This window comes from Galeopterus variegatus, unplaced genomic scaffold, assembly GCF_000696425.1.
Source record: "Galeopterus variegatus unplaced genomic scaffold, G_variegatus-3.0.2 Scaffold3176, whole genome shotgun sequence".
In the NCBI taxonomy this organism is placed as follows: domain Eukaryota; kingdom Metazoa; phylum Chordata; class Mammalia; order Dermoptera; family Cynocephalidae; genus Galeopterus; species Galeopterus variegatus.
The window spans coordinates 96,452-116,492 of record NW_007729287.1 but is presented as its reverse complement, the minus strand read 5'-3'; the positions used below and the strand labels follow the sequence as shown (position 1 = coordinate 116,492).

General features: G+C 47.6%; 2 protein-coding genes across 4 annotated transcripts in view; one reads left to right on the top strand and one right to left on the bottom strand.

Moving 5' to 3' along the window:
• The window catches only part of IFT172 (intraflagellar transport 172), a 34,336-nt gene extending 15,894 nt beyond the window's left edge, over positions 1-18,442 (top strand). Inside the window, exons 17-48 of the mRNA XM_008584216.1 lie at positions 2,394-2,530; positions 2,762-2,869; positions 4,738-4,822; positions 5,132-5,224; positions 5,762-5,839; positions 6,082-6,330; positions 6,486-6,564; positions 6,777-6,897; positions 7,084-7,228; positions 7,752-7,841; positions 8,334-8,431; positions 8,508-8,643; positions 8,728-8,844; positions 9,230-9,372; positions 10,181-10,274; positions 10,420-10,484; positions 10,675-10,855; positions 11,098-11,207; positions 11,326-11,455; positions 14,130-14,228; positions 14,400-14,509; positions 14,639-14,702; positions 14,821-14,907; positions 15,187-15,303; positions 15,894-16,004; positions 16,196-16,315; positions 16,812-16,907; positions 17,129-17,188; positions 17,270-17,368; positions 17,657-17,810; positions 17,992-18,083; positions 18,296-18,442. Of these exons, the coding sequence (XP_008582438.1) occupies positions 2,394-2,530; positions 2,762-2,869; positions 4,738-4,822; positions 5,132-5,224; positions 5,762-5,839; positions 6,082-6,330; positions 6,486-6,564; positions 6,777-6,897; positions 7,084-7,228; positions 7,752-7,841; positions 8,334-8,431; positions 8,508-8,643; positions 8,728-8,844; positions 9,230-9,372; positions 10,181-10,274; positions 10,420-10,484; positions 10,675-10,855; positions 11,098-11,207; positions 11,326-11,455; positions 14,130-14,228; positions 14,400-14,509; positions 14,639-14,702; positions 14,821-14,907; positions 15,187-15,303; positions 15,894-16,004; positions 16,196-16,315; positions 16,812-16,907; positions 17,129-17,188; positions 17,270-17,368; positions 17,657-17,810; positions 17,992-18,083; positions 18,296-18,385 (3,558 nt within the window). The 3' untranslated portion in view covers positions 18,386-18,442. The remainder of the gene's footprint in view (positions 1-2,393; positions 2,531-2,761; positions 2,870-4,737; positions 4,823-5,131; positions 5,225-5,761; positions 5,840-6,081; positions 6,331-6,485; positions 6,565-6,776; positions 6,898-7,083; positions 7,229-7,751; positions 7,842-8,333; positions 8,432-8,507; positions 8,644-8,727; positions 8,845-9,229; positions 9,373-10,180; positions 10,275-10,419; positions 10,485-10,674; positions 10,856-11,097; positions 11,208-11,325; positions 11,456-14,129; positions 14,229-14,399; positions 14,510-14,638; positions 14,703-14,820; positions 14,908-15,186; positions 15,304-15,893; positions 16,005-16,195; positions 16,316-16,811; positions 16,908-17,128; positions 17,189-17,269; positions 17,369-17,656; positions 17,811-17,991; positions 18,084-18,295) is intronic.
• A 94-nt stretch (positions 18,443-18,536) lies between these two features.
• Positions 18,537-20,034, bottom strand: KRTCAP3 (keratinocyte associated protein 3). 3 transcript variants are annotated; one of them, XM_008584213.1, is made up of 6 exons: positions 19,729-20,034; positions 19,587-19,646; positions 19,205-19,411; positions 18,965-19,099; positions 18,746-18,858; positions 18,537-18,647 (listed from the first exon to the last, which is right to left on the bottom strand). In XM_008584213.1, exons 1-5 carry the CDS (start codon positions 19,885-19,887, stop codon positions 18,751-18,753), a joined length of 669 nt encoding a protein of 222 aa, XP_008582435.1. In that variant the 5' UTR covers positions 19,888-20,034; the 3' UTR covers positions 18,537-18,647; positions 18,746-18,750. The 3 variants fall into 3 exon arrangements, with proteins under 3 accessions (XP_008582435.1, XP_008582437.1, XP_008582434.1); XM_008584215.1 differs by having other exon boundaries at positions 18,537-18,622; XM_008584212.1 differs by having other exon boundaries at positions 18,537-18,858.
• Between the last annotated feature and the right edge of the window lie 7 nt (positions 20,035-20,041).

The window sequence follows — 20,041 nt, the reverse complement described above, 5'->3', positions numbered from 1 at the left end:
TGTGGGGGGGGGGGGGGGGGGGGGGGGGGGGGGCCTGAGAAAAAAAAAAAGAAGTTGTTCCTGCGGTGAAAGTATCTTGAGTGAAAGATGATAAACTCAGTTTTTGATGATCTGAAAATGTTTTAAATAAGCCTTCATCCGGAAAAGATACTTGGACTCAGTACTAAATTCTAGATTGACAGCTAATTTTTCTTAGCCTTTTGTAAATGTTGTCTCATTGATTGTCTTCTACTGCTGTTCTGAGAAATTTCTCAACAGTCTTTTCTGTGTATGTGATCTGTCTTTTTCTCTTTGGTTCCTTTTGAAATCTTCTCTTTTTCTTAGGTATTTTGAAGTTTCACTACAGTGTGTCTACATATAATTTTTTAAAAATTTATCCTTCTTGGTATATATTGTGCTTTCTGTATTTGTGAGTACACATAGTTTCATCCATCTTATGGGAATTTCTCAGCCATTATCCTTTCAAACATTGCTTCTCTCCCATTCTCTAGATTTTCCATCCTTATTAGGCATATGGTAGATTTCTTGTTCTCTGACGATGCCAAGGTTAAGGGTTCAAATCCTCATACTAGCCAGCTGCCAAAAAAAAAAAAGATTTATGGTTCTGTCTTCTTTTTTTTTTTTTTTCCTTTTTGTCTTTTATACTGACCGGTAACGGGATCGCAACCCTCGGTGTCGCGCCCGCACCGCACTCAGCCAGTGAACGGGAACTGGTCTCCACATGGGATCCGAACCCTCGGCGGGAGCGCCACCACACTCCCAAGTGGCACACTCTCCAGTGCACCACCGGGCCGGCCTGTTGTTCTGTCTTCTATGCCTTTTTAACCTTTCATATTTCCTTTCTTCTTCTGGGTCCATGCTACATTCTCGATAATTTCTTTAGATCCGTCTTTCAGTTCATTCACTTTTCATCATTAGCTAATCTGCTATTTAAGCCATCCTTTGAGTTTTTAACTTCAAAAACTAAATTTTTTATAAAGTTTTATTTGGTTCTTTCTCCAATCTGCCTGACCATTTTCATTTTTTTTTCCTTTTTGTCTTTTTTACTGACCGGTAACGGGATCGCAACCCTCGGTGTCGCGCCCGCACCGCACTCAGCCAGTGAACGGGAACTGGTCTCCACATGGGATCTGAACCCTCGGCGGGAGCGCCACCACACTCCCAAGTGGCACACTCTCCAGTGCACCACCGGGCCGGCCTGTTGTTCTGTCTTCTATGCCTTTTTAACCTTTCATATTTCCTTTCTTCTTCCGGGTCCATGCTACATTCTCGATAATTTCTTTAGATCCGTCTTTCAGTTCATTCACTTTTCATCATTAGCTAATCTGCTATTTAAGCCATCCTTTGAGTTTTTAACTTCAAAAACTAAATTTTTTATAAAGTTTTATTTGGTTCTTTCTCCAATCTGCCTGACCATTTTCATAGTTTCTTGTTCCTTGCTTAATTTTTTGTTTCATCTTTTAGGTTTTTAAATGTTTTGTACATAATTATTTTATATTCCCTAACTGCTTAATATCTGAAGGTCTAAAACTGTTTATAGTTACTTACTCTTTCATAGTGATTTGTTTCTATGCTGATGCTGCAATGGGAAAAAAACAACAACAATGATTTGTTTCCATGTATTCTGGAACTTTGGTGTGTGTGTGTGAGCTCATGTTACTTTGAGGTTAATCTTTTGGAATCGTGAGGGCCTAAAGTGGACATGTTTTCTTTCAGAGATGATTCATCTTTACTTCTGCAGGAATCAGGCATATTAATAACCTGGACTGCCTGCTTTTGTTCCCTTTACTAAAGAGTGGATCCCAGGTTTAATGAGGGGTTCTCCGATTCCACCTTCTCATCCTGCTGGAGGGCTGAAAGTGCATCCTCCTGATGCCGTGTTTGCCTTCAGTGCCACTGTGCCTTTCCTAGTTGCTCACTTTTCATTTTTTCTTGCTCATGTTTTAGCTTACTGACCTTTTTCTTTCTTCCTTTTTTTTTTCTTTTGAGGGAGATGGATGGGATAGGGGTAGGGAACATCCTTGGTGATTTCTTCAAATGAGCCCAGCAATGCATTACAAAATATGTTCCAGGTTCAAATGTTTTAACAGGAGGACCCTTAAGAACACCTGGTCTGTGGTACTGCTGGAAGCAGAAGTGAATGCCACACTTTGTCAGTGTACCTCCAGGCACTGGTAGTGTCATGGCGGAGTGTACTTTAACCCAAGGAAATTGCCATAGTTAAGGCATTTTTATTTGCTTGAGAGAAACTAAAATGTCAGAAAATCAAGGGCCACTGTAATTTCCTCAGTGTGTGAGCACTCGGGTTGGGTGAGGGTGGGTCTGTTCTGCAGTAGATTCAGTGGAAACACTAACCTGGAATTTGGGTGGGGTGGGGGAATAAACTTGTACAGGGTGATGTTGTAGGTCTGGAGAGGGGCGGGGGAAAGACCGAGGTGATGGTGACCGAAGGTGTGACTACCGTTGCCTACACACTGGACGAGGGCCTTATCGAGTTTGGAACAGCCATTGATGACGGCAACTACACCCGGTGAGAGGCTGGCTGATAACCAGTGAGGTGGTGGGAGAGTGGTTCTGAGAGAGGGGGACCTGGGGTGGGTTGTAAAACTGGCCATATCTAATAAGGACCTGGTAATCCAGGCAGGATTTTAGACAAAAAGGGCAGAGAATTGCCTGCCCATCCCCTCCCCCTACTCCATCGCCAGTATTCCTGTGTGTCTTCCTGACCCTGCCTTCATGCCTTGCTTTCTTCCCTCTCTAGGGCAACAGCCTTCTTGGAGACTCTGGAAATGACCCCAGAAACAGAGGCAATGTGGAAAACCTTGAGTAAACTGGCCCTAGAGGCCAGGCAGCTACACATTGCTGAGAGGTGAGGTAGACATGTAGAACCAAGGTGCCCAGCAGCGAGGGGGGATGGCCACATGTGTGTTTTCCCTGTGGGCTGCTCCTACCTGGAGTTAAGGCATTGCTTCCCTTCCCCCTGCTAACAAATACGATAGAACCCTTCCAGAGTACAGTTATTCCAAACACACTCCCATACTAGATTATCGGAGTATGTCTTATTATTTTTGCTTCCCCTTCTTATAACTTGTGCCCCTTAACTGTTAACATTTATATGCTTCAGTCCAGGCACTTCTGTGTATATTCTGGGTATGGTATAGAAGTGTAATTAACAGGACTGAGTTAGGACTCCAGACCCCTTGAGTTCAGACATCAGTTCCAATTACCAACTTGTGCAATCTTAGAGAGGTTATTTAACCTTTCCAAACCTTGGTTTCTTGATTTCCTCTGTAAAATGGGGATAATAATAGTATTTACCTTGTGGGATGGTAAAGAAGAATGGTAATGGTAGTGGTAGTGAAGAATGAATGAGAGAATCTGTGTAAAGAGCTTACGATATTGTAAGTGCTCAGTAAATGTCAGTAAGTGTCAGCTGCTACTGTTTTGGCTAGGAATCATCCTTGCTCCCTTTTTTCCCATATTCCGCCCCTGACATAGACTAAGGATTCTATCTTCAAAACATATCCCTAATCTGATATTTGGTCCAACTCTACTGTCTCCCGCATAGTACAGACCACCACCGCCTCCCACCTGCAGTATCGCACAGCCTCTTAATTAGTCTCACTGATACCACTCTTGCGTTCTTGTACCCCAAATGATCCATTTGTCCCACAACAGCTGAGGCAATTTTTTTTAATGTAAATTTGATGATAACATTTTCGTGATCAGAACCTTCTGGGCCGGCCCCTTTTCCTTTTTGTCTTTTTTCGTGTCCGGCAACGGCAAGGATGATTCCTAGCCAAAACAGTAGCAGCTGACACTTACTGACATTTACTGAGCACTTACAATATCGCTTTTCCTTTTTGTCTTTTTTCGTGTCCGGCAACGGCAAGGATGATTCCTAGCCAAAACAGTAGCAGCTGACACTTACTGACATTTACTGAGCACTTACAATATCGCTTTTCCTTTTTGTCTTTTTTCGTGTCCGGCAACGGCAAGGATGATTCCTAGCCAAAACAGTAGCAGCTGACACTTACTGACATTTACTGAGCACTTACAATATCGAAGGAAAAAAAAAAAAAGAACCTTCCAATAGTATACTGGTGTAATTAGTATAAAACCCAACCTCCTTGCCATGGCATAAAGCCCTACAATTAATTGGCCTCTATTTCCTTCTCACACCAGTTACCTGTTTGCGCATTAGTCTCCAGCCACACTGGCATTCTTTTGACTCTTTGAGCGTGCCAAGGTTATTCCTGCTACAGGGCCTTTACACTAGCTACCCCTCTGCTGGAATGACTTTTCCTTATCTTGCCATGTGGCTCTTGTGTTCAGGTCTCAGATCAAATGTTAGCTCCTCAGAGAGGCCTTCTCTGACTATTAACTTAAATTGTCCCCTCATCATTGTCTGTAATATCACACTATTTTATTTTATTTTTCATTCTCTCAAATTATCTTTTTTTGTTTGTTTGTTTTGGTTTGGTTTGGTTTTGGTGGCTGGTCAGTACGGGGACTGGAAACCATGACTTTGGTGTTATAAGGCTGTGCTCTAACCAGCTGAGCTAACTGGCCGGCCCCTCAAATTATCTTGATACATTTGTTTACTAATTACATGTCTCCAGTGACAAGAACAGTGCCTGGTTCATAATAGATGCTCAATATATTCATGCTGGACCAATGAATTAATGATGATCCTATAATAGTATTATCGTTAATATTATTGTTTCCATGCTACAGGTGCTTTTCTGCTCTAGGCAATGTAGCAAAAGCTCGATTCCTGCATGAGACCAATGAGATTGCGGATCAAGTATCCCGGGAATATGCAAGTATTATCCTCCTGGTTGATTCAGTCTCTGAAGCTGAGATTTCTCTTAGTATTCAGCCACATGACGCCTAGATTTCCAGCCAATTCCTAGTTTCCTCTACCCTGCCTACCTCAACTCTACCCTGCCTAAAGTCAGACCATTTTAGAATTGCTTGCTAAACCTCAAGCCTCTAAACTCCACGAAGTTTATTAGCTTCTTAAGTCTTTTAGTGTCTGCGTCCTTCTGGCCTTCTTGTCTCAGCCCACACAGACAGCATGGCCTCTGCAGCACTGGCAGATTGACCAAAACCTTCTTTTTCCCTGCAGGGTGGAGAAGGAACAGACTTTTATCAGGTCCGAGCACGTCTAGCCATGCTGGAGAAGAACTACAAACTGGCTGAAATGATCTTTTTGGAACAGGTAATGGGAGAATATGGACAGGATGGATGAGGGGATCTGAGGCAAAAGGGGGAGGCAAGCTCAGCGGAGGAAAGGGCACTGGTCAGCTAGGCTTCCAAAGGTTTGGGGAGAACTTTTAGAGAGGTTTGTATAGTTCATATCATTCCTTCCTTCATTTCCTCATCTTGTGCTGGTCCTTACTTTATCTACACAAACTTCTTCCTTTGGCCTTCAATTACTTCTTTCTTATATAAAGGGTCACCTATCTCCCCTCTACTCCAGAGCCTGTCTTTGCAATTCTTGTGCATGGGGGTAGATCTGCAGTTTGAGGGGCCATCTTTAAGAAAAATTGCTTTGGAAGGGCCTATGCAAATAAGGAGTCCTGAAGCTTAAGCTTCTTTTAGTTTCACAATAAATTGACCTCTTCTTGTGCAGTAAGTAAAGGATGAGGATTTTGGTTCTTGTGGGCTGGCATCTTAGTGAGGCTGAGGGGACTTGCTGATTTCTGATCCTCATATCCCTCCTGCTGTCCCTCTTTTCTCTGCCTGGTTCCCCTAGAATGCTGTTGAGGAGGCCATGAACATGTACCAGGAGCTACACCGTTGGGATGAGTGTATCGCTGTGGCTGAGGCCAAGGTACTGGTTCTGTCTTCTCCCCAGTTGTTCAGAATTTAGTTCCACCAATTTCAGAAATATCCTCTTGTCAAGGAGGCAATAGAAACTGGAGCAGCGTTGGGGCTGGGTCCTGATGTGGGGAGGAATTAGGATATTTGTGAGCTGGGAGGATTTCCTTTGTTACAGAGGGATAGGAGAAGCCTGGGAAGCAGAAGGGCAGGAAGGAGGGGTGTGACTCCTAGCTCTCCTCCATGCATGTCCAGGGGCACCCAGCCCTGGAGAAGCTACGCCGGAGTTACTACCAGTGGCTGATGGACACACAGCAGGAGGAGCGAGCAGGTGAACTACAGGAGAGCCAAGGGGATGGGCTGGCAGCCATCAGCCTCTACCTCAAAGCTGGGCTCCCTGCCAAAGCTGCTCGGCTGGTGCTGACCCAAGAGGAACTGCTAGCCAACACAGAATTGGTAGAACACATCACCGCAGCCCTTATCAAGGGAGAACTCTATGAAAGGGTATGGCTGGCTTCCTTTTCCTAACCGTTATTCCAGCCAGAGTAGTCTCGGGGTGCATAGCCTCCCTGACTGCTGGCATTCCCTTCTTTTTGGACCTGATACTCGATTCTTTGTGTTATAGGTTATCATTGTAGTGATATGGTATGTGTTAACAGGCAGGCGATCTCTTTGACAAGATTCGAAATCCACAGCGGGCTCTTGAGTGCTACTGTAAAGGCAATGCGTTCATGAAAGGTATTAACTGCCCACAAGCCATCCTTTATAGTTATAGACTTTTGCCCATCCAGTCCCCGAGCACCTGTTCTGGAACATCTGTTCAGGTTGACTTGCTTCAGTTCTCCATCCCTCCACTCCTCACCCTTTCTCCATGCTTCATTTCCCTGTCCTGCTTTTCCTGAGTGCCATCCTTGGAAGTCTGAGCTGAGCACCTTCTCTGTCCCTGGCAGCGGTAGAGCTGGCTCGATTGGCCTTCCCAGGGGAGGTGGTGAGACTAGAGGAGGCATGGGGGGACCACCTGGTGCAGCAGAAGCAGCTGGATGCAGCTGTTAATCACTACATTGAAGCCAGGTATGGAGGTATGGGCATGTGAAGGAGATTTGGGTGTGGAGTGAGAGGTAGTGGGACAAGTAAAGACACTAAGACCTAAAAGAAGAGATCTCAAACTATATGTTGCAGTGTGCTTAAGGGGTCTCTTTTCCCTCCATCCATCTTCCTCTTTCCTCATACATATTGATGTCTTTCCCACTATGCCAGGTGTTCCATTAAGGCAATTGAGGCTGCCCTGGGTGCCCGCCAGTGGAAGAAGGCAATTTGTATATTAGATCTACAGGACCGGAACACTGCGTCCAGATACTATCCTCGTGTGGCCCAGCACTATGCATCTCTGCAGGAGTATGAGGTGAGGAAGAGCCCTTTCTGCAGCATGAGGCAGTGCAGTGCAGGATAACAAGGACAGAACCCAGAACAGGAAGTGGAGGCCAGCTCACCAAATCCTTTTTTCTGGGGCCCAAACAGCATCGCCACCCTGAATGGGAAGAAGACAGTTTATTTTCCCACTTTCATTCCAGCATGACGCAGACTCCCCTCCCAGATATATAAAAGTGAATCTCTAGCTCTCTTTCTGTGCCAGCACGAACAGTTCTTCATGAATAGCTCCAACATAGTTACGATATAGAATTGCCTTCCATTGCAGAAATGTGAGGCCCTTTCAGATTCCATTGCGTTGTCCTCATACTGTTTTGGGCTGGTCTTTTTCTGAAACAGTAGAAGGTACAAGACACCCGTAGTCATCTTTTCTTTGCTATCATTTTAAGTAGTGTCTCAGGCTCCTCACTATCCCAGCTGAGGTTTGTGTTTTCCTCCTACAAGCTGCTTTAACTCCGTTGCCCTGACCTTTTGCATCTACCTCTCATCAACTACAGATTGCTGAGGAGCTCTATATTAAAGGAGACCGGACAAAAGATGCTATAGACATGTACACCCAGGCTGGCCGCTGGGAGCAAGCCCACAAGGTAGAGAATGGGTGGAATTCATGATAAGAGAACTCTGCCATAGTGGTCTCTGATCTTCTCTTCACTGCATTCCCTGGAAGCTGAGAAAGAATACCAAAATACTCACATAGTCTGGGCAACTTTGATCCCTAGCCACAGGGAAAAGAAGGGATAAAGAGAGGCTCTTGTTCCCAAACCTGTAATTCTGAAGAGAACAGATGGACTTGGGAGTTGGAGAATCTGAACTCCCGCTCCTAAAGCCTCTGGTCACACTGATAACTTTGTTCTCACTCCCACACCCCAGAGCCCAGTGGTACAGTTGGAGTATGGAAAAGGAGTGTATGCCCCCAGCACAAGCACAAGGCATCTCAGACACTCTAGTAGGGTGCCAGTAGCCAAACTCCCGTGATTGTTGGGAGAGTTTAGAGTTCCTGAGCAAACAGTTTCCCTTGGAGCCCTGCCTCCCTTGGGAACTGGCACCTGAGGCTACCCTGGCACTGTGTGTCTGCATAGCTGGCGATGAAGTGCATGAGACCGGAAGATGTGTCGGTGCTGTACATCACCCAGGCCCAGGAAATGGAGAAGCAGGGCAAGTACCGTGAGGCCGAAAGGTGAGAGGAGGAATGGAGGGAGTTGAGGCTTCAAGGCCAGAAGGAGGGATGGCCCAGCTGTTTCTCCCATCCCCAGGCTGTATGTGACGGTGGAAGAGCCTGATCTTGCCATCACCATGTTCAAAAAGCACAAGTTGTATGATGACATGATCCGCCTAGTCGGGAAGCACCACCCAGACCTACTCAGTGACACACACCTACATCTGGGCAAGGTGAGCCTTTCTCCTGGCCCTGCCCATCTCTTCCCCATCGGGCTTCATCTCCCTCTTTCTCTATCCTGACCCGCCTTCCTGCAGGAGCTGGAGGCTGAAGGCCGACTACAGGAGGCTGAGTATCACTACCTCAAGGCCCAGGAATGGAAGGCCACAGTGAATATGTACCGGTCCAGTGGGCTTTGGGAAGAGGCCTACCGGGTAAGGAGTCCAGGCCACATTGGGGGGTCCATCCAGCCCTCTCCCACTTTCAAATGACGAATTCTAAACTGGTCATAGCATCTTTGAAAGTGTAACGAATAAATAAATAAATAAATGTAACGTGATGAAGACCAGAGTCTCTTTTGCCAGAAACCTGTCCACACCTGTGTACACAAAACTTTACTTACAATACTACGAGTTTGTGGACTACCTGAAGCCCATTCTTGAACCCTAAGCACTTAAACCTAAGTTAAAGGACCTTGAAATTAAGCCCTCTTCCTGTTGATTTGGATCAGGTACCTAATCCTCGTCAAAGCTGACATCAGGAGATCAAAGATGAGAAGGGGCAACTCTGCATCAGAGGATTATTGACTTTGCTTTACAGGTGGCCAAAGCTCATGGAGGAGCTAATGCCCACAAACACGTGGCCTATCTGTGGGCCAAGAGCCTGGGGGGAGAGGCTGCAGTTAGACTGCTCAACAAGCTGGGACTCCTGGAGGCGGCTATTGACCATGCTGCTGACAACTGGTGAGGCCCTCATCTAAACCTTATCTCCACCTGCCCTAACCCAGCCAGAGCCCCTATACAGAGAAAGAAAATTGATGTATAACTGAAAGACATTTCCAAAAGCTGAGGTAAGAGTGAAGAAATGTTGGAAGACAAGATCCTTGGAAGGACATGGCAGAGCAGCAGAATAAATTAGCAAGTCTGCTTCTATTCCCTAGGAGCTCAGAACAGTATTTAATCTTTGGCTGTTCTAAGGAAAAGGGTGGAGAGGAAACAGCTTTTAAAGCTAGGACTGCACCAAGCCAGTAACTTACTTCTGGGTAATGGAAGTGTGATTCAGTTAAATGCAAAATGAGCTTTTCATAAGCAAATATCACTAACACCAGTAGTAGGGTCACATTGCTGTGGGTAGTTTTGCTCGCTTTTGGGAGACTGTTTTTCTGCTAACGTAGCTGGGGCTCAGGAGTAGGTGTAGGAGCACCAGGAGCCGCCCTTTCCCTGTCAGTGTGAACTGTGAGGCTCATGCCTCCTTTTCCTTCCATTGAGTTCGTCCTGCTTCCTCACAACCAGCTAGCCTCAGAGAAAGCAGAGGCTTTTTGGATATCTCTTAAGCCACAGTGACAGTGACGTGATATTATAAGGCTGCCTGCCTGTCTTCCTTTACATCTCTCTGTGCTTCTCTGTCACTTCACAGCTGTTATTTTAACTCTGTGCCTTTTTCTCCCCTCAATTCTTGCCCTTCCTCTATTTTCTCTTGCCTTCTGTTTTCCTCTTCTTCTTATAACAGGAAATATTAACTAGGCAACCTTTTCTGCACCTTCCATTTCAGCTCCTTTGAGTTTGCTTTTGAACTCTCTCGGCTGGCCCTCAAGCACAAAATGCCTGAGATTCATCTCAGATATGCTATGTACCTGGAGGATGAGGTATGGATGGAATTTTGACCCTGATCACAGGACCCACCTGTTCCATGCCTTAACCCACTGCTACCAGGTGTCCAAAACTCCTCTCTCCTGGCTGCCTGTGATGCCAGTCTCCTCGTTATGTGTGACTGCCTTTCTCTCCCTCTAGAGTAAATTTGAAGAGGCTGAAGCTGAATTCATTAGAGCTGGTAAACCCAAAGAAGCAGTTCTCATGTGAGTTACCCCAGAATTCCTTAGTCCTGTCCTCCCAGTCGCAGCACCAGGATCTTTCATGGTCCACTTCACCTTCATTCAGACCTAGTACCAATAAATTGTACATCCCTTAGTGACATGGCTATTTGTCTCCCACTGTTGAGGCCTCAGTCCTATACTCAGTGTCTCCTATGTCCCCATCTGGGGTCAGGTTTGTTCATAACCAGGATTGGGAGGCAGCTCAGCGTGTGGCCGAGGCCCATGACCCTGACAGCATTGCCGAGGTGCTTGTGGGACAGGCCCAGGTGGCCTTGGAAGAGAAGGACTTTCAGAAAGCAGAAGGGCTGCTGCTTCGGGCCCAGAGACCAGGCCTGGCCCTCAATTATTACAAGGTGGAGCACTGGATTCGGGGCCATGAGAGGAGGGGGAGAGGGTATGGGAGCACACAGAGAACCATGCTGACCCCTGGTACTGAGGAGGATCGGGAGGTTAGCACTGGGGCAGGGGGAGAACAGGCAAGAGGAAGGAGAAGAGAGGTCCAAGGACCCAGGAATCAGTGGGCCAGAGCACCTGTGTGGCAGTGGGAAACAGTGACGCCCACCTCTGCTCTTCTGATTCCTGGAAATCTGAGCAGGAGGCTGGATTATGGAGCGATGCTCTGCGGATCTGCAAGGACTACGTTCCTGGCCAGTTGGAAGTTCTGCAGGAGGAGTATGATCGGGAAGCTTCCAAGAAGGGGGCCAGGTATGAAGCCAGAGGTCCAGGCGGTGTTGGCAGGGCTGGGGGTTGGTCACAAGGTGTTCACAGGATAGGCCATGCTACCCCTCCCCATTCTTGGTTGTGAGCACTCTCATCTCCACAGGGGTATGGAGGGGCTCGTGGAACAAGCTCGACAGTGGGAGCAGACTGGAGAGTATAGCCGTGCCGTTGACTGTTACCTCAAAGTGCGGGACTCTGGGAGCAGCAGCCTGGTGGAGAAGTGCTGGATGAAGGTGAGGGCGGCCAGAGCCCTTCTGGCTTCCTTTCCCCAGGCCTCTGTTCACGCTTAGCTCTCCTCACACATTCATCTTTTCCTCCTGTGTCTTTTTGTGTGTAGTCAGGTAGCAGGTATCTGTTGAGCACCTGCTGGATGCTAGAGCCAGGATCTGTGAGGGCTAGAAAAGGGGATATAAGACAGAGCCCTGATAGCTAGAAGTTAGGGGAAGTTAGACTAACATGTGACTCAATTAATTAACACCATATCTGAGTAAAGACTAAAGTATATGATTCAAAGTGGAGTTCAGGGCTGGCCCATGGCTCACTTGGGAGAGTGCGGTGCTGATAACACCAAGGCCATGGGTTTGGATCCCTATATAGGGATGGCTGGTTGCTCACTTGGGAGAGTATGGTGCTGACAACACCAAGCCAAGGGTTGAGATCCCCCTACTGGTCATCTTTAAAAAACAAACAAACAAACAAACAAAAATAAGCCAAGGGTTGAGATCCCCCTACTGGTCATCTTTAAAAAACAAACAAACAAACAAACAAACAAACAAAAACAAACAAACAAACAAACAAAAAAAAAACAAAGTGGAGTTCAGAGAAGGGTGAGATCTCTGTGGGCTGGAGGGGTGAGGAAGGCTCTGTGAGGGATGAGGGAGGATTTGGACAGGAGCTGGAAGGACAACTCCAGACCCAGGAGCTGGGGCCAGATGGAGGCCATGAAAAAAGTATGGGCTCCTCCTCCTCTATCCAGCAGCTCCTGAAAAGAAGCTCCTGACAGATTAAGCCAGGCAGCATGTTTCACTAATTCTAAGACATCTTGTATTAGAGAAACAGAACCAACAGCTTGGATAGATAGATAGATAACAGATTTATCACAAGGATTTGGCTCATACAGTTATGGATGCAGGCAAGTCTGAAGATGCATGGGGTGAGTCAGCAAGATGGAGACCCAGGAGGGCTGATGGTTCCTGTTTGAAGACCAGCAGGCTTGAGACCCAGGGAGAGTCAGTGTTTCAGTTTGAGTCTAAAGGCAGGAAGAAGCCAGTGTCCCAGCTCAAAGGCGGTCAGGCAGGAAGAATTCTCTCTTACTCAGGGAAAGGTCAGTCTCTTTGTTTTATTTAGGTCTCCAACTGATTGGGTAAGGCCTATCCACATTAGGGAGAGCAATCTGCTTTACTCAGTCTACTGATTTAAATGTTAATCTCACCCAGAAGCACCCTCACAGAAACATCCAGAATAATGTTTGACCAACTATCCGGATACCTGTAGCCCAGTCAGGTTGACACACAAAATTAACCCTCATATATATATACACACACACATAAAATCACATTTCAATATATTTGAAATCGGTGTGCATGAGCAGTTTAAAAGATGCACTTCAGATACAGTGGAATATGGTATTAGGAATCATGAGGGCAGTAAGACTGACTGGTCCTCTAAATAAAATGTTGGTGTGATGATGCCCCTGCAAAATTTCCCTTAGGTTTCTGAGGTCTTGTAACTGGATAACCTCTAGAAGTTGTAAGGGAAGAAGTAGAGGGCTGGACAGTTCGCTCAGTTGGTTAGAGTACAGCCTTATAGCACCAAGGTCATGGTTCCAGATCCCCATACTAGCCAGCCACAGAAAAACAAAAACAAAAGGAAGGAAATAGAAAGAGGGGCTGACGCTTGGTTATGAGATGATGGCAGATTTTAATCAGCAAGCATTTATTAAGTATCTGATGTACATAACTCTGAAGCATGTTTACTGGTGTCTGTGTATGACTGTACCTTCTTCAGATCAGTCAGAGGATGGCTTCCTGGATAAGAGGGACACTTTAAGTTTTGAAGGGCTTGGCAAGTAAAGAAAGGGAAACAAGAATAGGTAAGGGAAAGACTAGGGGGATTAGCATAGACTGTAGCTACATTGGATCATGTGGAAATTGAAGTCTGGTGAAGATATCAGCATCACAGTGGAAATAGAGTCATCTTGCATAATACTTGGATATGTAGAATTACTGAGTTTTAAGGGTTAAAAGGAATCTTCAAGATCATCTAGGCCAGCACTGTCTGCTAGAAATATAATGCAAGCCACAAACGTAAGCCACATGTGTGATTTTCTAGTAGCCACATTTTAAAAAAGTAAAAAGAAACAGGTGAAAATAATTGTAATATTTTTTATTTAACCTGTTACATTTAAAATATTGCCATTTCATCATGCACTCTTATACAACATTATTAAGACATTGTCCATTTTTTTTTTTTTTTTGTATTAAGTCTTTGAAATTTGGTATGGATGAAAAAACTGAGGCTCATAAAAGCCCAACACAAATAGTTTTAGAATGCCATGCACTCCTCGTTTTATGGGTTCCCTCTCTATACTATGCTACCAAGATTCAATTTGTGACAAAGAACTTGAGAAACCAGTTTGTCAAAAGTGGCAGTGAGTGACCTAAGGCAGCAAAGAAAGTATCAGAAAGAGTTACAATGAACTGAGAGGAACAGATAGGGACACCGATGGACATTCAAAGGCTGATGGACCATGAGCCAGGCTTTGCCCAGGAGGGTGGAAGGTGAGGGAGAATGCAAGAGAGAAAGTTGGCATCCAGAAGGAAAAAAAATTATGAAATGGATCAGCCTGAGAACGCTTAGCAGTATTTGTCTCTCCTACCCATTTCCATCTTCTGTTCAACCGCTCAGGCAGCTGAACTCTCCATCAAGTTTCTGCCTCCCCAGCGCAGTCTGGAAGTAGTTCAAGCTGTAGGGCCTCAGCTGATTGGAATTGGAAAGCACAATGCAGTAAGTAGGATGCTGGGGCTGAAAAGAAATAGATTCCACAGAGATGGGTGGAAGGTGTGTGAGGTGGGCCTCGTGGCAGGCATGGCATGCAGTTCTGGGGAAACGGGAGAGCTCACAGAGAGGGTCCAGGGAGGGGAGGGGAAAACTGGTCTCTGATTTCCCATTTTGCAGGCTGCAGAGCTCTACCTGAACCTGGACCTTGTCAAGGAAGCAATTGATGCTTTCATTGAGGGTGAGGAGTGGAACAAGGCCAAGCGTGTGGCCAAGGAGTTAGACCCCCGGTAAACTCATGACCCCTTCCCACTGGGAAATCCTCTTTCACTTCCTTTCATAAAGACTGGGAGAACATTCTTATGGGGGGGTTTGGCATCCAGAACCATGAAGTTAGAGATCTCTGTATATCTTCACAGGTATGAGGACTATGTGGACCAGCATTATAAAGAATTCCTCAAGAACCAGGGCAAAGTGGACTCGGTGAGACTTCCAGAGTTAGCAGGAGGCAGAGTGCAGGGAGAGGCTCAAGAGAGTCTCTCCCTTTTCTCCCTCATGTCATCACTCTCCTCTTGTAACTGTCTTTTCCATTAATCCGTAGCTGGTGGGCGTGGATGTGATAGCTGCCTTGGACCTGTATGTGGAGCAGGGCCAGTGGGACAAGTGCATTGACACAGCTACCAAGCAGGTACTGCTCTTTTTCCCATTCCCAGCTCTTCTCTGTGTCCCCCGTTGATTCCCATCTGCCCCACAGCTGCACCTCTCTTACCTCCACTAAAGCCTAAACCTCAAAGATCCCTAATCAGCATCACAGAGCTTAGTCTTCCACACTCTGAAAATGGAGTCAGAGGCTTGCATATGCCCTTTGCCTCCAAAACAAATCCATGGTCTCCAGTCCCCACCCTACCCTTACTGCTTGGTTTTACTATCCCAGCCTCACCCATGCTTTTCCTCCACCCCTGGACAGAACTACAAGATTCTACACAAGTATGTGGCTTTGTATGCGACTCACCTGATCCGGGAGGGTGGCTGTGCCCAGGCACTGGCCCTGTATGTGCAACACGGAGCCCCGGCTAACCCCCAGGTACCAGCCTTCTCCTTGGGGTGAATGTTTCCCTAAGGGAATTCTCTTTCTCCTCCAGAACCACCCATCCTCTCAGGAACAGTGTTTTCAAAGGATTCTTTTCTTAGAGATCATCATGCCCAGAGTCCCCACACAGCCTCTTTGGAAATGTGCGGCCTCTCTGAAGGGTTTCCCCTTTGAAGAATACCCAGGGAGCTCCCCATGCGCTTAGCCGATCCACGGGGACCTGTCTTTCAGAGAGGAATCCCGCACACACCTCTAGGGCCTGCTGGACTTCCCGCCCTACCTGAGAACCCCAGCTCTCTGGAACATTAGCCCATTAACAGTGTGACTGTGCATCCACATTCATCCATTTGCCCACACTCACAGAGCACCAGCTAATAAGAAACAGTCATTTTCCTATCCTCTTCTTTCTCTTCCCTAAAAATAGTCAGCACTTGCTTCATCGCCATCCCCTACTACCCCCACACACGCACACTCACACTCTCACACTCACAGCCTGCTTCTCTTCCTTTGGCCCCACTTCCGCTGACTTTCTCTTCTGGTTGTGCCCTTTTCACTCGGATCCCCCCGCCTCCCTCTACTTCTAGAACTTCAACATCTACAAAAGGATCTTCACTGACATGGTGAGCTCTCCTGGGACCAACAATGCTGAGGCCTATCATAGCTGGGCTGATCTTCGGGACGTCCTCTTCAACCTGGTGAGGAAGTTGGGTCAGCAACAGAGTAAAAGGGCTACTCGCCTGTCCCTGTCCTAGTCTCTTTCATGCACATAAACCTTTACCCTTAGATGTACTTTACCTTCCTCTGTCCAGGTGGCTATCCGTGACCACTCTGTGGCCCTGACACTCCTCTGACCTCTGAGCCAGGTTATGCTGTCTTCCTTCCCTAGTGTGAAAACCTGGTAAAGTCCAGTGAGGCAAACTCTCTAGCCCATGAGGAGTTCGAGATGATGCTGCTGATTGCTCATTACTACGCCACTCGCTCTGCTGCCCAGAGTGTCAAACAGCTGGTGAGTCGTCGAGGGGCTGGAGGAGCACTCAGTCACAGGGACTCACCTTCAGATGTATGGAGTTGAATGAATTCAGGTTCTGGGCTCTTGGGCTCTAGAATCTACCTGCTTCTCTTTTAGCTTCACTTCTATCTAAATAAATGTTTAAGCCTTGCTGAGGTCCTCCTGTACTGCTTGGGCCCTCTCAGGGCTCTCTGCCTACACAGCCCCAGCCTCATTATGTTTAAGCATTCAAATACCATGATGTATTTATTCACTTCTTATAATATACACATATTTCTGGTTTATTTGTGATAGTTTACTATATGTACTGAGATGATAGAATTATAGAAGTGGAAGGAAACTTAGAAATAATCTAGGCCCAGTTCTCCCTTGACATCCAGAGCAGTTTGATTGTTGATTTCTAGTTCTGTGGCTGCCTTGGTTATAGGATCGTTGGTGTAGTAGCTCAGTCATTGTAGTACCAGGAGCATAACACTTTGACTTTAATCCACAGGAAACCGTCGCTGCCAGGCTTTCTGTTTCACTCTTGCGTCACACCCAGCTACTACCTGCAGACAAAGCCTTCTATGAAGCAGGCATTGCTGCCAAGGTGAGCTTGGACATGGAAGGGTGGGGCCAAAGAGATAAGGAAATCAAAAGTTGGAAGACAGACTACGGCTTCTGTTCAGGTAGAGCAAAGCTGAGTGTGGAGCTGTTATTATGGAGAATATAGTTCTTCTCTATCTTCCTGGATTTTTGTATCTGCATACTTGAGAAGCAGTATCTAAGCCCAGCTTGCTCACTTCCATTTGCAACTTGTCTCTGCTGCAGGCAGTTGGCTGGGAGAACATGGCATTCATCTTCCTCAACCGCTTTTTGGATCTGACCGATGTGAGTAGGGAAGTTGTGCCCAGAGGTGAGGAGGTTTTTCCTGAAACTGTGCCTATCTTATGGTTGCCCACTCCACTGCAGGCAATTGAAGAAGGGACTCTGGATGCCCTTGACCACTCTGATTTTCAGGATACAGACATTCCCTTTGAGGTGCCACTACCAGCCAAACAGCATGTACCGGTAAGGGGGCAGCGTTGGAGAATGCGAAGGCCTCACCAATGTGAATGCATTGAGAAGGGAGGACATCTTTGTGCTGTCACCTTTGGAAGGACCTTAGTGCTCACTATTCCTTCAGTGAAAGTAGAAGCAGAGTGGAAAGATATGGCTGTGACTGTATGCCACAGTCCCAGGGGGAGCATTTATGGCTGAAAGCTGATATACAGGATAAGGGCTTAGCAACCCCTCCTCCCCACCCTCCAGTTGCCTTGCCCTGCCCTGTGTAAAACTGCCACCCTCTGTCCTCCTTAGGAAGCTCAGAGAGAAGAGGTTCGAGACTGGGTGCTCACAGTTTCAATGGACCAGAGGCTGGAACAGGTTCTGCCTCGGGATGAGCGTGGTGTCTATGAGGCCTCCCTGGTGGCAGCGAGCACTGGAGTTCGGGCACTGCCCTGCCTCATTACAGGTATAGAACCCTGCAGCACCCCATATTGTGTGGTGAGTAGAAAGGAAGGGAGAGCAGCAGGATCAAGAAACCTTGAGGGTGCTAAAGACAGGACCATCCTTCCTTCTGCCCCAGATTGTTCTACATTTTTCCCCCTCAATCTCTATCAACTCCCAGTTCACCTTTTTTTCTTCCCCCACAGGATACCCCATTCTGAGGAACAAAATTGAATTTAAGCGGCCAGGGAAAGCTGCTAATAAAGACAACTGGAATAAGTTCCTCATGGCCATCAAGGTTAGAGAGGGACACTTGAAAGATGAGGGTAGGGAGAGCAGCACTGAAAAAAGAAAAACATGAGAAGGTGGGTGGGATTGTCAAGAAGGCAGGTGCGGATCCTGAACCCTGCTCCCTCCGCATGACACTGAGATGGAGTCGGTTTTCTTTATATCAGGAATGGTTTCCCAGCACTAACGAGTTCCTCTCATTTTCCTCCCATTTGCTCACAGACTTCCCACAGCCCAGTGTGCCAGGATGTGCTGAAATTCATCAGTCAGTGGTGTGGCGGCCTCCCCAGCACCAGCTTTTCTTTCCAGTAACTGGTAGAGCTGAGGAAGTTAGAGCCTCTCCCTCATTAAAGTTTTACAAGTAATTGAGACTAGTGTATTCTTTAATCAAAGTCACCCCCAACACCTGCACTGTGCCCTTTTCCCCCAAAAGGAATCACCATCAAGTAGAAGAAAAGAGAAGTTTTTTTATAACAATCGTTTATTTCATCCTGAGTCAGGTCCCTGGCTTAGTGGAAAACTCTTGTGGACTGAGCCTTGGAACAGCACCTGCTTGATGGAGGGAAGAACCAACCTGCATCAGAGGGGAAGGCAGCAAAGAACTAGACCCAGTTTTGAGAGCACTTCCCTGCCCCAACTCTTACCCAGGCCTCCACCCTCATGGCCCATTACCTGTCCTAAACCAAACTTTCCTGTGATGCCTGGATTTCTTGATTTTGATCCAGTAGCTGCTCATTTTCCCGCCTTTTACATTTTGGAGGGCCAAGCTCTGTCAGTTCCTCTAGCTGCAGAAGAGGGGGCAGTTAGTACCCTGACCTTGAATGACAGATCAGCATCTTTTCAACACAGCCAATCTGTGTGGAATGAACCCTTCCTGTTCATCTTCCTTACCTGTCCCTGAAGCCCTTCCTTCCTGCAGGGCCCAACTCCACGTAGGGTGAGTGCAGCCACACAGCAGTAACTGGATAGAGCAGCCTCCACTGCAGACATGAGCAAAGAAGGGATCCAGAGAGCCAAGGCTGTATCCTAAAAAGCGAAAAGGAATGATGGGGACTTAGCAGGAGAGGGGCAGGAATTAAAAGGGCAGGACCAAGGCTTTGTGGGCCACAAGAATGAAGAGAACATGCTCACATAGATTCTTGTGGGGTCAAAGTGGCAGTCAGTATGTCCAGGCTCCTGGTCCAGCGGTACCAAAGGATCCAGCAGTCCTGGATGGCAGTCAGCAATAAGACGGCGGCCACCATTGGCCACCGTGAGTGACACAGCAAGGAGAATGCCCAGGGAGCAGGCCACGGACAAGAGCAGGTTCACCAAAGCCAGTGCCAGCAGTGCCCAGTGCTGGCAGAGACAGGAGATGAGGGTGAGCAGCCTGGGCCTGGCTAATTCTCCCAATGACTAGACGCCTCAGTTTTTTTCTGAGGCTCCAACAGCCCATTGAAAGACACGGCTGAGTCACCATCCATTTCCCTGACTCCAAGCCTCATCACTACAAGCCCTACAAGTCCCCTCTCACCAGTGGTGGGTGAAGAAGGTTCCTGGATGCCAAGAGGGCCACAAGTCCCACGGAAACACTCTGTGGAAGGGACAAGCCTTTGGCCCGCGGTGCTGGGCCTTCGGTGCTCCCGGCCCCGCCCCGGCCCTCCCGCTGTGCTCACCAGCAGCCCCGAGCCCACGGAGATGACATTGGCGGTGGTGTACTCCGACGTGACGGCGCCCCGGGGATTGGCCACGTGCCGCAGGACGGTGCCGTGCAGCACGGCCCCCAGCAGCAGGTTCAAGTGGCCCAGCAGGATGAGCGCGAGGCCCGCGCGCATCAGCCGCCGGGGCCCGCGGGCTGCGTCTGCAAAGCAGGGGTGACGGGTGGGCCTGAGCCGGCGGAGGGGGCGCGGGGGGCGGCTCTCGCGGCGCTGGCCAGGCGCATCCGCGGGCCGAGGGTGGTCGCAGGGGAACGAGGGCAGGGGCCGGAAG